Below are 15,526 nucleotides of genomic sequence, written 5' to 3' on the forward strand. Positions count from 1 at the left end.
CAGGCCGGAAAAGAGTTCTGTTTCAATGCAAATGACCCAGAAAGGACAGATTTCGGCCCAGCTGGGGAAGGTGGGTCCCTTGAGCCAAGCGTCCTCCCTCTGTGATGTCACTCAGCGGGGAGGGGCGTGGCCTTGGGAACTGTCCAATCGGGGTGGCGCTGGGGCTGTGGGTGGGGCCACGCAGCGTACCCTGGTCGACGTCCTTGTTGTTCGGGCCTCGGAGTTGCGTGTCGCCTGCCTTGGTCCTCTCTGGTGGCTCTGCTGCAGCTTCTCTCAGGCTTTTATCTGCACCTGTCGTGGGGGGTCGTAGGAAGGACTCGGGGGACCCAGGAGCCCTAGAAATGGTGAGTGTGCGGCCCCGGGGTGAGGACACCGGAGGAGGGGCTGGTGGGAAGCGGCGGGGCGGGCCCGGCCTCCCGCGGTCCCCTCCGGGGTCTGCGGCCCCGAGTCCGTGGTGGCGCCGCTCGGCCCTCAGGCCCCTCAGGCCGCAGCGTGGGGGCGGGGCCGGCAGCCGGGCCCCGGGCGTCCTGTGGTCCCTGCGCGCGGCGACTTGGGCCGGAGCGTCTTTGGGCCGCTGTGCGCCCGCAGCCCCGCGTGTCCCAGACGGTGCGGGGCCCGCGGGAGGGTTCGCAGGACAGTCGGGCCTGGGTCTCCGGGTCCGTGTGCGGAGGGGCTGAGGTCTGTGGGTCCCCAGGGCCTCCTTTCTCCGCAGGGGGCACCTGTTTTCTCGGCATTTTCCATATATTTGGGGAGCAGGGTCTCAAATCCACCATCCTGTCCCCTCAGCTCTTCCCAGGACTGGCGATAAATCCCTAAGTTTCCCATCTCTCCCCGCATTCCCAAAGCCAGTTTTTAGTTCTCAGGATTATTAAGTATTTGTCCTTCGTGGTGCATTTCAAACAGACGCGGTATTTTAATCGTTTATCCTTTTCCCCTAGAGCCATGGATAGCTCTTTTCTAAAGACGGTGTGTGTGGATATTTTCCATGAGTGAAAAGCAGCCTCTCACCGCCTGGAACTACGTTCTATGAAATCCTCATGCGTCTCCCAGGATCTTTCTGGGCGCAGACATGCTGTGGGAAGTCCTCTGGCGGCAGGTTCCTTTTTGAGCTTTTCTGGGCGATCTTGCCTGTCGGCACTGCCCCTCCTGGCAGTGGGGTTGGTCGTCTTGAAAAAAGTTATTCACTTAAATCACCGGTTTTCACTACGGGTAAAATGTGTTGAATTGAGCTTGAGAGACAGTATGAAATACTCCCAAACTGGCAAGAAAGAGGTAGATTTCAGAAAAAGTAAAATATTCCATTTGCTGCGAATTCTGGTTTCCGTTTTTCCTCTCCTGAGCATATGCAGTTCCTGAGGTCTGTTCTTTAGTTTTCGGTGTTTTAAAGTGAAATTTCAGAGCTTAGACGTGCGGGCCACAAGTGTTCCAGTATGATTGATTTTTACAAAACGGTCTTGCCATGGAAATAATTAAAACTGACCTCTTTTTTCCTGAAAGGAAAGACATTTGGGGTTCTATGATTGAACTAGTGAAAATGCGCTAGATTTGTTCCCTCTTTCCATATAAACAATGGGTTTGAGAGATTTTGCTGGATTGTTCAAACACTGGTTTGTATCATTCAAATAACAATGATGTTCCAGAGCATCTGCAGTGGGGAGCAGACCCTGCAGTCATTGACCCAACCTAAGGCCCCCCTGGGCCTGCAGAGGAAAGGCCTTGAAGGCCCAGTTGTCCTTCCTGGGGAGCCTCCCCTGCAGGTGTCCTACTGCTCACACCCCCATGGAAGGAGCCTTTATCCTGAGAGGAGCTGCAGAGCCCTGGAAAGCTGGGGGTGCACGTGCTCATGGGGTGGGGAGTGATGCCCTGTCTGAGGCTGTGGTTGTGGTTCCTTAGGCCTAGATGTTTTAAACATTGTTTGAGTTTTGCACCCACACTGTAGGTGCACTGAGAGTGTAATCTGTGCACAGTGAGGAAGTCTGTGAAGATCAGGTGTTCTGTCCTGTGGACAAAGGGTTCATGAATTTGGAGTCCATGTGGGTCAGAAGCTTAGACTGATTCCAGCTGAGAGTTTCCTCACTTGTGAGGATGGGAGCCTGGGGGAGGCAGTGCCTCCATGCTCACAGGAGAGGCAGGGTGTGTGGGCTCCCAGAGTGCCTCCCTGTGGCTGCTCAGGGGTCCCCACCCTCCTTCACCAGGGACTGACCCCCTCCAGGGTTCTGTCTCAAGCAGAAGAGTCTAGACTCCAAATCTTGGAATATGATCACTTTCTGAATGTGGATTTTCGTTCTGAACTGTGGGCAAGCAGGCTGCTTCTATGAGCTAATTGGGATATTCTTGTTTCTGTCCTTGGATTCCTTTACCCAATGAAGATTGCAGCCCTTTGATTCTAGTCTCCATTAACACTTGGGCCCTGTTGATTGAGAGATAAAACAAGAATATTGTAGAACCGAGGAGATTTTGTGTTCCATTTAGGCAAGAGAATTTGAGGAGGTGAGATGGGTGTATCTAAGTCCTCCATGCATTTTCCATTGTTAGGTGTGTCTTTGTCTCTAGAGATCTTTGACATTTAAAAGGCTATACTATTTCTAAGGCAAATGGATCCCTAGTTTAATGGATATGAGAGAGAAACAATTGAGTTTCTAATTTAATTGATAGGAAGAAAACGCTGCAGAGCTTATGTAAAGCTCTCAAATTCCTATACATTTCAGGGCTTAATTGCCAACCCCTAATGCCTTATAATATGCTACCCATTCCTGAAATTATCCCTGCTGTGAAATATAGGAGAGGGACAAACTATAATGCCCCTTGTCCTTTTAGTTAGAAAGGATTTGTAAATTTTTTATGGTTTACAATTTTATATCTGCTAGTGCTTAGAGGATTAAATGTTGGAAGTTACCCATGTAGAAAAGTTAAAATTAAGTTAATTAATAAAGCAGAAGTTAATTAAAAATAATGATAATGCATAGGTAAATATATGTATATAAAATTATCTCATTTTAAATAAATAGTGCATGAGAAGGTTAAAAAAAATGCCTATAAGGAAACTCCCTTAAGGAGGCTCCCTGCCTGCTCGTCCTGCCCCACTCCTCTGCTCTGACTCCAGCCTCCCTACATGACCAGTTTTGGTCACTGCTTCATCATCCTGTTAGTGTTTCTTTATGTAAAAACAAGCCAGTGTGGATGCCTATTTTTCTTAGCCCTGTCTGTTCTTGTAATGAGTAACCAGGGTGCACAGATTTGCTGTTTGACCACTGAAAACTTAAGCCTCACCCTCCCTTTTCCCCTGGGTCTTTTTCCCTGGACAGGCTGATGAGAAAGCCTGGAGGCTCCTGCACTGTGGGCTGCTGCTTGCTGGGCAGCTCCTCCTGGGCGCTGTGCTGCCCTGTGCTGCACTGTTGACCCCACCAAGCCTGGGTTCTATACACAGAAGGCACCAAGCTGGCAGTTGCACTTCCCTTGGGAGCAGGAGTCTGGGAATGGGGCCCTCCTTATTGTGGTCCTGGGTTATGTCTTGGATGGAACCTATCTGTGTTTAGAGTGAAGGTGAGACTAAAGCTGGGGTTTCCCTGCCATTAGGGGGCATCTGAAGGGACATGAAGATGATTATCCCCTGCAAATGATATAAGGCCTTCAGATGGTCAGTCCTCAACAGTTATTGCAGAGGAAAGAGAAGAGACAAGAAAGGAGCCAGTAGATGGAGGGTGGCATCCACACTCCTGATAGCAGAGGGCTGCCAGGTCCCTTCAGTACCTCTGCTGCTGCCCCTGCCTCTACTGCCACGAAGACCCTGACCTTTGCATAGTGGGGGGCAACACGCATAGCCTCACTGTGGCACAGCAAAGGGGTTAGTTTAAACTGACTTAAGCCCGGGATACGTAAAAGTCCATAAAGCAGCCAGTTGTCTTGGAGGAGGCCACTAACCCTGATGGCAGTGATGTGAGTCCCTCTAGTGGAAAAAAAATTGTGAATATCAGGATGGAGAGGCCATCCCCTCCCCCACAGTGTATCCAGTGACCAGAATACAAAACAGGGCCTGCCAGCAGGGAGGGAGCAAGAGGAAAGGCACTGAAACAAAGGTCTACAGTTTGACCCGCTCGGAAATCCAAAATGTGCCAAAACAATTTACACAACAAAGATGAAAGAGCCTTGCTTGGCCTTGATCCTCTACGTCAGAGGTTCTGAGTTAATATTAACATCCCCTGTAATGCGCTAATTCACAAATCTTCATGAAATTAATCAAACTAGGTTTCACGTTACAGGTATACCTGGGGATTTCACTAAATTTAAGCAATTTCCCTCATAACCTTAGGGGAGTTACTGAATATAATCTCGAGGACAAACAGGTGTACCTCGTTTTTACAGCAGAATGCTCACCTTACCTAAATTCCTCATACTCGTAACACTCATTGTCCTAAAATATCCTGTAGTGAGCAGGGAAGCTCCGAATCGATAATTCATAAATTAAAATTAAATCAAGTCTTTACGACTTCCAAATTGGTCTGACAAAATGGGACCCCACTCACCTTAGCTTCTCAGTTACATAGTTAATATGGCCAAATGTAAATTAAAGAAGTGATTGTCTCCGATGCTTCTGCCTTTATCAGCCTTATTCCATTTGTTCTTGAACCTTTAAAGAAAGAATGACACCTCACTTTGGATCATCCCAACCCTGAGAATGTTTTTGCACCAAATAAACCCTATTCCCAGGCCTTTGACGTTATGGAAATGACTGACTCCATCCAGTCAGCAGCTGGGAAATACCCTGCTGTCACAGATCCGGCTAAGTCTGTCCTGTCCAGTCCTGTGTCCCCAGCCTCCGCTGCACTTGGCCTTCCCCTCCAAAGGTACGTGATGCCCCTTTACCTGGTTACCCTCGGGGAGCCTCAGCAGCCTTGCCCTCCCACAGTTTCTCCAGGCAGGGTCTGAACTGCATCTGCTTTGTTCCAGAAACGCAGGCACGACATGACATGCTCCTTTGGACATTCATTTCACATTCATTCAGAACATACAAATGTTTTAAAAAAGAGCTCTCAAAAAATGCATGGGCCATTGACCCTCATATGATGTGAAGCCCTGAAACCGTGGTTAAGTTTCTAAATATTCTTTGGTAATCAGACAGCCTTTTCCTCCCTGACATTGAAAAAATAGCCATAGGCCCCTCAGCAACCACATCTACTAGATTCTTTTGGTGTTGGGCAGGCAACGTATTTCTTGTTTACAAATTTTAGTTGAGTCCACTTATGCTGTAACTTGCAAGTTGGACCAGCTTGAATGGGCCCCTCAGCCACAGAAGGCTCTGGACTGTGTTTAAATTGGCATACAACAGGCACTCCTGTTCGTGCCCTCAGAATTTCCTTCACTGTAGAGGCCTCAGTGACTTCCTCTCATGCCTCCCGGGGTACCCATGAGGACCTTAAGTTATCCTTATGTGTCTGATGCAAGCACCTGCCTTCCTCAGCCCCACGCTATATGCCATTAGAGCTGTAGTTTCCACCGTGTACTGGGCTTTCTTGAAAATAGACGCTCTCATAATCTCTGAGCCTGTGACCCTCTACCGAGCTGCCCATTGTACCTTTGCCTGGGGAACCATGCCGACAGGTCAGCATACCCACCAGCACTTCCACATGATATGATGGAGTCACACTTTGGCCCTCTGACTTAAGCCACCTAGAGGAGGGTGGCCTCCTCTCTATTCAGTTGCCTGAAAGATTCTAGAGTTTTGGAAGAGGTCACCATTCCCCCTGTTGGAGACTTCCCTCAGAAGTTCCATGGGAGGGGCTGGCCAAGTGGCTCAGCAGTTAAGTGCGCACGTTCCGCCTCGGTGGCCCGGCGTTCGCCACTTGGGATCCCGGGTGTGGACGTGGCACCGCTTGGCAAGCCATGCTGTGGTAGGTGTCCCACATATAAAGTAGAGGAAGATGGGCATGGATGTTAGCTCAGGGCCAGTCTTCCTCAGCAAAAAGAGGAGGATTGGCAGCAGATGTTAGCTCAGGGCTAATCTTCCTCAAAAAAAAAAAAGTTCTGTGGGATTAACTGAATCCCCAACTCTGGGGAGTGCACAGATTTTAAGGACAACCTCACATATGTCTACATGATGGAGCTCAGTGGAGAGTTGCTGCTGTACGTCCCTACTTGAGACATCCCTGATGAAGGAGCAAACCCAAGGGTCACACAGCTAACCAGATATCAGGCAGCCATCTTACTATTGGCCCTATCTACATATATTCACAGACTTTTGTACAATTGTCTAAGTGTTGCAACTTTGTAGTAAAAAAAAAAAAAACAAAACAAAAACTTTAGGAATCTCTTGACTCAGAGATAGCCAAAATATAAATATAGGGAACCCTTACTGTACATTACTAGGTCTACAAGACGAGGACTCGCCAGGATGCTCCTCATCCACCTTGGGGTTCTGCCACTACTGATAGTGACCATGGCACTTCTCAGAGGATCCAGTGCTGTTCTCCCCAACAAGGCATTCGATGCAAGTTCCCCCCCCCCCCCACCATTACTGGTCTCAGATCAGAGAGCATCATACTAGCTTGTTGAAATCACTTGAATGAGAGATGTCCTGTTTCAGTCATCAGGGGTGAGTTATGAGGTTGTCTTAATCTTTCTTTCTTTTTTAAGATACTTCAGTTTCTTTGGAGCAGTTTTATGTTTCCAGAAAAATTGATCAGAAAGCATGGAGAGTTCCCACATAACCCTTCTGCATTCACGCAGTTTGCACTACTTTTTGAAGTCTTGTGTCACAGTGGGACATCGGTTGCAGTTACTCACCAATATTGATACCTTAAAGTGCACAGTGTACATGAGCATTGACTCTGTTATGGGATCTGTTGGTTTTGGCAAATGTTGATGGCATATATCCTTCATTTTTGTATCATATAATGTTTCACTTCCTTCAAAACCCCTTATGCCCTACCTATTCATTCTTCCTTCCCACCAACCCTGAAATCCTTCACAACCTGAGGTCTTTTTATTGGCTTGTCCTTTTCTCTTTTCCAGAATGTCATGTACTTGGAATCAAACAGTATGAAGCCTTCTGAGATTGGCTTCTTTCCCTTAGCAATATACTGTTTTTTTTTTTTTTTTTTTTTTGAGGAAGATAAGCCTTGAGCAAACGTCTGCTGCCAATCCTCCTCTTTTTGCTGAGGAAGACTGGCCCTGAGCTAACATCCGTGCCCATCTTCCTCTGCTTTATACGTGGGATACCTACCAGAGCATGGCTTGCCAAGGGGTGGCATGTCCACACCTGGGATCTGAACCGGTGAACTCCGGGCCGCTGAACTGGAATGTGTGCACTTAACTGCTGTGCCACCAGGCCAGCCCCAGCAATATACTTTTAATATTCCTCTATATGTTTTCATGACTTCATACCTCATTTCCTTTTATCACTGAACAGTATATCATCATATGGATACACCAGTGATTGATTATCCATTGGACTCTTGAAGGACATCTTGCTTAACTCTAACTCTTGGCAATTATGAATAAAGTGCCTATAAACATCCATGTGTAGGTTTTTCTGTAAACATAAGGTTTCAACTCATTTAGGTCAATTCCAAGGAGAGTGATCACTGGATCTTACTCTGTGTAGTAAGAGTATGTTTAGTTTTGACAGAAAACTCCTGTCTCCCAATGTAGGCATATCAATTTCCACTTCCACCAGCAATGAATGAGGATTGCCTGTAGCTTCACTTCTTCATCAGTTTCTGGTGTTCTGAGTGTTTGGAATTTTAACCATTTAATAGATGTGTAGTCTTTGTTTTATTTGTAACTCCCCAAAGATAGAAGCTGAGCATGTTTTCGTGTTGCTTATTTCCCACTTGCGTATCTTCTTTGTTGAGGCGTCTGTTCAGGTCTTTGTCCGTTTTTAATTGGGTTGTTTGTCGTCTTACCATTGAGTTTTGTGTTCTTTGGGTATTTGCGGTATCATTATTTGTCAGATACGTGTTTTACAAAAGATTTTCTCCTCATCTGTGACTTGTCTTTTCATTCTCTTAACACTTTCCCAGAGCAGGAATTTTTCTTCTTAATGAAGTGAAACATCATTTTTTTCCCTTCAGAGATCTTTTTTGGAGTTGTATCTAAAAATTCATCACTAAAGGCAAGGTCACCGAGATTTTCTCCCCTGTGTTATCTCCTAGGCGTTCTTGACTTTGCACTTTACGTTTAGATCTCTCATCTATTTTGAGTTAATTTTCATGAAAGGTTCATGTCTGTGTCAACATTCATTTTGTGTGTGGATTCATTTGTGTTTTGTCTGTGGATACCCATTATTTCCAGCACTATTTGCTTAAAAGACTTTGTTTTGCCCAGTGAGTTGCCTTTACTCCTTTGTCAAAGATCACTTGACCATGTGAGTCTGTAGGAAAGCACTTGACTTGTGTATCCTTCAACCTTGGTGTACTCTCTCAGTAATTCCCAGAGTTATCTCTGTTGTTGAGGATTCTTTCAGATGTTTTACAAAGACAGTTTTATTTCTTGCTTCCCAATATGTGAAGCATATTTTATTTTCTTATTACACAGCTAGGCCTTCCAGTACAACGTTACATACAGTGAGGAGAAGAAACTTCCTTGCTCTATTCTTCATCTTACCAGAGAAGCATCTAGATTCTCACCATTTTGACGTTAGCTACAGGTGTCCTGTAGATGTTCTTTCTCAAGAAGAGGAAGTTCCCTTCTATTATTAGTTTGTTATCATTAATGGATGTTGGATGGTATCAAATCCTTCCTCACGTCCATTTCCCCTTTTCATTTCTGGTCTTAGTAATTTTTGCCTTCCATCTTTCCTCGGTTATCTTGACTAGATGTTTATCAATTTTATGTAATTAATCCTTTCAAAGGACCAGCTTTTGGTTTTGAAAACTAGGAGAGGTTTTTTTCTTTGAAAACTTTGAATATTTCACTCCACTCTCACATGATTTCTGGAAGGAAGTCTGATTTAATTCTAATCTTTCTTCTCTGTAACTAAGGTCTGGTTTTCCCCTGGCTTCTTTTCAATGTATTCTCTTTGTTGTTGACTTTTTTCTAGTTAGAATATGATTTTTTCTAGGTTGCCGTGCATTTTTGGTGTTTTTCATGTTTTTATTCTCTGTGATGCTTGGATCTACAATTTGCCATCTGTGATTAATTTTAGGAAAATCTCAGGGATTAGTACTTCACGTATTTCTTTTCCTTTCTGTCTTTTCCTTCTGGCATCCCCATTTGTGTATTTTAAGCCTTCTGTCATGGTCTGTGGTGCATGGATATTGCGTTCTCTCATTTGTTCTTCATCTCTGCATTAGCCTCTGGTGGAACAGATTGTTTTCAGTACAGGCCTTGATAAGAACAGAAGACTTGGGGTCTAGTTGAAAATACCATCTTCAGTTTCTCTTTCCCAATTTTGGAGAGGTTGGTTTGCCTCTGACCTCAATACTCTGTTGAATCTAAGAAGAGTTGTTCATTTCAAGGTTTTTCGTTTTTTTCTAAGAGGTTGGGATGACTACTTCCACATTCCTTAAATGCCCGACCAGAAACCAGAATTTTCTGACTCCAGTTTTTGTTGATTGATTGCTGATGGCTTTGAAGCCTTATTCTTCCTCATTCTCCTGTGACTGCCATCTGTACAAAGTGATAAGAGTGTCTTGCTGCTCCTTCCTGTGGCAGTGGCTAGAGAGTCAGTCCATGCAAGATCCTGCCCTTGTGTCTGAACTCTCACCCTGATTCACTCCCTAACCTTGATTTTTAAAATTCTGGCACCTTTCACTGCTCTATGAGGCCATTTCATGGCTTTCCTGACTTTCCCCAGATACCTTAATTATGCACATAATAAACCCTGTCCTACACTTTTGGCAGCGTGTGGTGTCATCAGCTAAGGAATTTGTGCATTCAGGGTTTGAGGTATCGTCATGCTCCTGGTCACAACATGGGAGCTTGAGAATTAGAGAAGCCGGCAGGGCAGCCTCTGGAGTGGCTGATCAGGAAGCAGTTCGTCCTACAATTGAAAACGGAGATTTTATGTTCTTTTGTAGGAAAGCATTGCTGAACCCTTCAGGTATTTTATTCTCATGGGCAAATTCGCCATCAAGCCATTGTGATTTTTTTTTTTTATTAATGTTATGATAGATTACAACCTTGTGAGATTTCAGTTGTACATTTTTGTTAGTCATGTGGGTACACCACTTCCCCCTTTGTGCCCTCCCCCCACCCCCCTTTTCCCTGGTAACCACCGATCAGGTCTAAGCCATTGTGATTTTTAATGAACACACTTGCAATCTGCAACTCTCAGCTGGGTCCTCAAGGTCAGCAAGGCGCAGGGCTCAGGGTTCTCTGTCTGCCATAAAGAGCTCCCCTGGCGTATTTTCTAACTGGGTGCCTATGAGTGCCTCACATTGGCTGGAAGCAGCCTGTGGCATGTGAGTGTAGGGGTTTTGTGGTCTAAGCTGTCATTCCTTCTTCCTCATGTCTGAAGTCTAAGTTCCAATTAACATTCTAGCCCCATCAAATGGCACAGAGAAAGGAAAACTGAGTCTGCGATAATATTACACAAGTTAAAAGCAGTACTTTCCCACAAGAATATTTTCATTCCACCGGCTCTCCCTGGCTACTTCTAAAGGCCTGTTGTACTTTTAGGGATGATGTGGCCAGTTGGGCCTTATTAAAAGTTGGATTTCCACAGATCTCCTGGACTCTCATGTCTGGTGTTGAGAGTAGAAGAAAAAGCTTCCTGTTCTTCACTATGTTTTTATTCATTAAAACGTTATGCATATTTGCTCCTCTGCTTCATGGAGTGTTGTTAACAGTGGGCAGGAAGGAATAAGATGAGTTTTTCTCACAAGGTATTGATGGTCTTAAAATGTTTCATTTGTATAGAATTTCTCTTGCTTCCCCACATGCTTGGACCCTCCCATTAGTAATAAGATGCAGTGTTATCCAGTAAAAGCATGTAAATAATTTCCATGTGTTTATGATGCTGTTAAATTTATAATGGAGTGTAGACAGAGTAACTTTGATGATTGTGTCATAGAATAAATGTTTGGAGGTAACATAGTCACACATAACCTTCCTACAAGTGGAGTATAGATCCCCAGTGCTGTCAGGCTCATGCATCCTACTCTACACGTATTTGTGGTGTTTCAGGACTCAGTGGCCATTGAGGACGTGAAAGTGAACTTCACCCCAGAGGAGTGGGCTTTGCTGGATCCTTCACAGAAGAAACTCTACAGAGATGTGATGTGGGACACCTTCAGGCACCTGGCCTCAGTAGGTAAGAATGAGGACATTCCATCACTGCATCAAGTGGAGAGCAAGTGTTTCTGGCCCATCAACAGTGTTTGAAGGTGTTTCAGAATGTGGAAAGGAGGATGTTGGTGAATAAACTAGGCACAGTCACAGTCAAAAATGGACAAGGACTGTAGTAATTTGTCTGTAATTTCTTACATTTTGCAATCATTTTCATTGGTCTACATTTTAGGGAAAAAATGGGAGGATCATGACATTGGAGATCAGTACAAAAACCAGGGGAGAAAACTAAGGTAAGTCACACTCATGGTAGAAAGTCATAGCTCATGAGAATTCTGTTATGTTATGAAACTTTAAAAGAAGGAAACAAACCAAATAACCTCTGCTTCAAATGTATTTATTCTTGGAAAATTTTCACCAAAAATACTTGATGTATGTGACATAGATGTTCAGTGTTTGCAAAATAGTTCACTTGGAAACAGTATTAATAAACCCTCTGTAGGAATATCACTGTTTGGGTAATAGCAAGGGTGAGGTCCTCTTACAGAGCATTCAGTATATTCAATTTCAGAGAATTCACACAAGGCAGAAAACCAACAGTTTTCCTGTAAGTCATAATAAATGTAACAAACATAAAATCATTAATAATGTGCTTCTCATTTTTTACAGAAATCGTATGGTAGAGAGACTCTGTAAAAGTGAAGACAGTAGTGAGTGCAGAGAAAACTTCAGCCTTATTCCAAATCTCAGTCTGAATAAGAAAACTACTAGAGTGAAACCACATGGATACAGGGCATGTGGGAAAGTCTTCATGCGTCATTCACCCCTTTATGGGCACATCAGATGTCACACTGGACTCAAACCGGATGAGTATCAGACAGATGGAGAAAAGCCGTATAAGTGTAAGAAATGTGGTATAGCCTTCCGTTATCTCCAGGTTTTTGAAAAACATAAAAGAAATCACCGTAGAGGGGAAAACAATAAATGTAAGGAATGTGAGAAAGCCTTTAGTAGTTCCGCTTCTTTGAGAAGACATGAAAGAATTCACACCGAGAAGAAACTCAATCGATGTAAACAATGTAGAAGAACCTTTATTTATCATCATACTTTTCAAAGACATGAGAGGATTCACACAGGACAGAAACCCTATGAATGTAAGCAGTGTGGTAAAGGTTTTGTTTCTCTTAAAGGTTTCCAAGTACATGAAAGGAGTCACACTGGAGAGAAACCCTATGAATGTAAAAAATGCAGTAAAGCATACACTTCTTCCAGTTCTCTGCGAGTCCATGAAAAGACTCATAGTGGAGAGAAGCCCTATGAATGTCTGGAATGTGGGAAAGCCTTTAGTTATTCCTCTAGATTGAAAAGCCATGAAAGAAGTCACACTGAGGAGAGACTGTATCAATGTAAACAATGTGGAAGTGTCTTCAGAAATCGGCATACTTTTCAAAAACATGAGAGGACTCACATAGCAGAGAAAAACTATAAATGTAAGCAGTGTGGTAAAACTTTCGTTTCTCATCAAGGTCTCCGAATACATGAAGGAGGAAATCACAGTGGAGAAGAAAAACCCTACAAGTGTAAGGAATGTGGGAAAGCCTTCCGTTTGCTTGCGTCCTTTCAAATACATGAACGAATTCACACTGTAGGAAAATCCTATGAATGTAAAGAATGTGGGAAAATCTTTGCAAGGTTCACAAGCTTTCAGAGACACATGATGATGCACAAGGGAGATGTTCTTTATATATGTGAAGAATGTGGAAAAGCTTTCAGTTATTCCACTTCATTGCGCAAACATGAAACAATTCACACTGGGGAGAAACCCTATCAATGTAAACAATGTGGAAGAACCTTTAGGTATCATCAAACTTTTAAAACACATGCAAGTACTCACACGGGACGGAAACCCTATGAATGTAAGCAATGTGGTAAAGGTTTTGTTACTCATAAAGGTTTCCAACTACATGAAAGAATTCACACAGGAGAGAAACCCTACACATGTAAACACTGTAGTAAAGCATACCGTTGTCCCAGTTCTCTGCGAAAACACGAGATAACTCATAGTGGAAAGAAACCGTATAAATGTCTGGAATGTGGGGAAGCCTTTAATTATTCCTCTTCGTTGCAATTACATGAAAGACGTCACACTGGAGAGAAACCCTATAAATGTAAAAAATGTAGTAAAGCCTACACTTCTTCCGGTTCTCTACAAACACATGAAAGAACTCACACTGGAGAGAAACCGTATCAATGTAAAAAATGTGGTAAAGCATTCATTTGTTCCAGTGCTCTGCGCAAACATGAAAGAATTCATACTGGAGAGAAAACCCACAAGTGTCTGGAATGTGAGAAACGATTCGTTACTCCCAGTTCATTTCAAATACATCAAAGGATTCACACTGGAGAAAAACCCTATGAATGTAAACAGTGTGGTAAAGCCTTCAATTATTACTATTCCTTAAAATTACATGGAAGAACTCATACTGGAGAGAAGCCGTATGAATGCAAGGAATGTGGGAAAGCCTTCTGTTATCTCCAAACCTTAAAAATACACCTGAGACTGCACACTGGAGAAAAACCCTATGAATGCAAGGAATGTGGGAAAGGCTTCTGTTATCTCCAAGCCTTAAAAATACACCTGAGACTGCACACTGGAAAGAAATTGTATGAATGTAAACAATGTGGTAAAGCCTACAAATATTATGGTTTCTTACAAATTCATGAAAAACGTCATACTGAAAAGAAACCCTGTGAATATCAGGAATGTAGGAAAGCCTTTATTTCTTGAACAAAGTTTTAAGGACATGTAAGAGTACACAGAGGAGAAAACTATAAATATGAAGAATGTGGGAAAGTCTTCTTGATCCCAAGTCCTTACAAAGACATGAAAGACCTTAATTGATAAAACCTCCTGAACGTAAACAGCATGGGGAAGCCTTCAATTGCCCCCCACCCTTATCTGAAAATGCCCAATGAAAAGAGTTCAAGAAACATGGGAAAGATTAATGGAAATTACTCTATGTATAATGTTCTAGAAAATTTTCGAGATGAAAGAATTGTTATAAACGTTGTAAATATATTGTGTTTACCAAGCCTCTTTCTTAAAATGCGATATTGGACTGTGGATTTCTACAAATTACTATTAGAAATGAAGCAAGAGTTCTGTGAATTGTCTTTAAAAACTAGTACATAAGATTAACAGGTACTGCTTTTTTCTTAAATTGACTAATATTTTCTCTTTCTATTTTGCAGCCTGTTGTATCCATGGGTGAATTGAAATGTATTGCTAATATACAATTAGGTTTAATTTTCTTTTATAATGTTTTATTTGTTCTGTGTTCAGGGACTGTTGAAAATTGATACTTGTTTGTTGGGATTTTCCTGCTGGCCTTGCGTAGAAGCATCTGTATATCCCTAATCTATTATATATTGTACCTTTCTTACTGAGAAAGCCTTTTTCTATTTTCCATACTATTAAACATTGAGAATAAATTTGTACATATGGCAACTTTATCAAAAAGTGTAGTTTCATGTGAATTATTTTCACATTTGGGCCTTTGTTCGTCCTTCCTGTTATTTGATAAATAGACTGAATTAGTTAGACTGTGGTAGGGAAACAAAACCTAGAGCTGGACACTTGGTTTGCATTATGGTGATAAGTGTAACGTTAGGAACTAGATCTTTCAGAGTCCACCTCCTCTATGGTTCCATGTTGGAATTCAACAGGAGCCTCACTTGCATGAGATTTGGAAGGCAGAAGCAAGAAGGCATTAGTCAGAGTTTGGAGCCACCATACTGGGAGAGAGACATCAATGAATAGGAGCTTTGAGGATGCCATGCTCCAGCCCATTTTCCAGATTCTTTGCCTTTCCAGTCAAGATTATCCTCAAAGCGGGCTGGCCCCATGGCCAAGTGGTTAAGTTTGCATACTCTGCTTCGGCGGCCCAGGGTTTCACTGGTTCGGATCCTGGGCATGGACATGGTACCGCTCATCAGGCCACGTTGAGGTGGCATCCCACATGCCACAACTAGAAAGGCCCATAACTAAAATATACAACTATGTGCTGGGGGGATTTGGGGAGAAAAAGCAGAAAAAAGAAAAAAAAAAGATTGGCAACAGTTGTTAGCTCAGGTGCTGATCTTAAAAAAAGAAATTATCCTCAAAACTACCACCAATAGTTTGATTTCTATTTTCTGTAGAGGTGTAGGTTTCCACTGATGTTTTAACAAGTCTCACATCAAAGATGTATCAGAGTTTGGGTTTTTCTTTAAGCCCTGTTATGTATGCCAGGAAAGAAAT

General features: G+C 43.2%; 1 protein-coding gene across 3 annotated transcripts; it reads left to right on the plus strand.

The window, feature by feature from the left end:
* Positions 1-89: 89 nt before the first annotated feature.
* Positions 90-14,746, plus strand: LOC103562323 (zinc finger protein 709). 3 transcript variants are annotated; one of them, XM_070623586.1, is made up of 5 exons: positions 169-344; positions 4,636-4,844; positions 11,125-11,251; positions 11,459-11,519; positions 11,896-14,746. In XM_070623586.1, the coding sequence occupies exons 3-5, from the start codon at positions 11,218-11,220 to the stop codon at positions 14,012-14,014; spliced, it is 2,214 nt and encodes a 737-aa protein (XP_070479687.1). In that variant the 5' UTR covers positions 169-344; positions 4,636-4,844; positions 11,125-11,217; the 3' UTR covers positions 14,015-14,746. The 3 variants fall into 3 exon arrangements, with proteins under 3 accessions (XP_070479686.1, XP_070479687.1, XP_070479688.1); XM_070623585.1 differs by lacking the exon at positions 4,636-4,844 and having other exon boundaries at positions 90-344; XM_070623587.1 differs by lacking the exon at positions 11,459-11,519 and having other exon boundaries at positions 209-344.
* The last annotated feature ends 780 nt before the right edge of the window (positions 14,747-15,526 follow it).

This window comes from Equus przewalskii, chromosome 6, assembly GCF_037783145.1.
Source record: "Equus przewalskii isolate Varuska chromosome 6, EquPr2, whole genome shotgun sequence".
Classification (NCBI taxonomy): Eukaryota; Metazoa; Chordata; class Mammalia; order Perissodactyla; family Equidae; genus Equus; species Equus przewalskii.

Coding starts and splice junctions, on each gene's coding strand:
- LOC103562323 (XM_070623585.1), top strand. CDS start 105: ATGTCACTCAGCGGGGAGGGGCGTGGCCTTGGGAACTGTCCAATCGGG. Junction 11,252..11,458: donor CAGGCACCTGGCCTCAGTAG/GTAAGAATGAGG, acceptor TCTACATTTTAG/GGAAAAAATGGGAGGATCAT. Junction 11,520..11,895: donor AACCAGGGGAGAAAACTAAG/GTAAGTCACACT, acceptor CATTTTTTACAG/AAATCGTATGGTAGAGAGAC.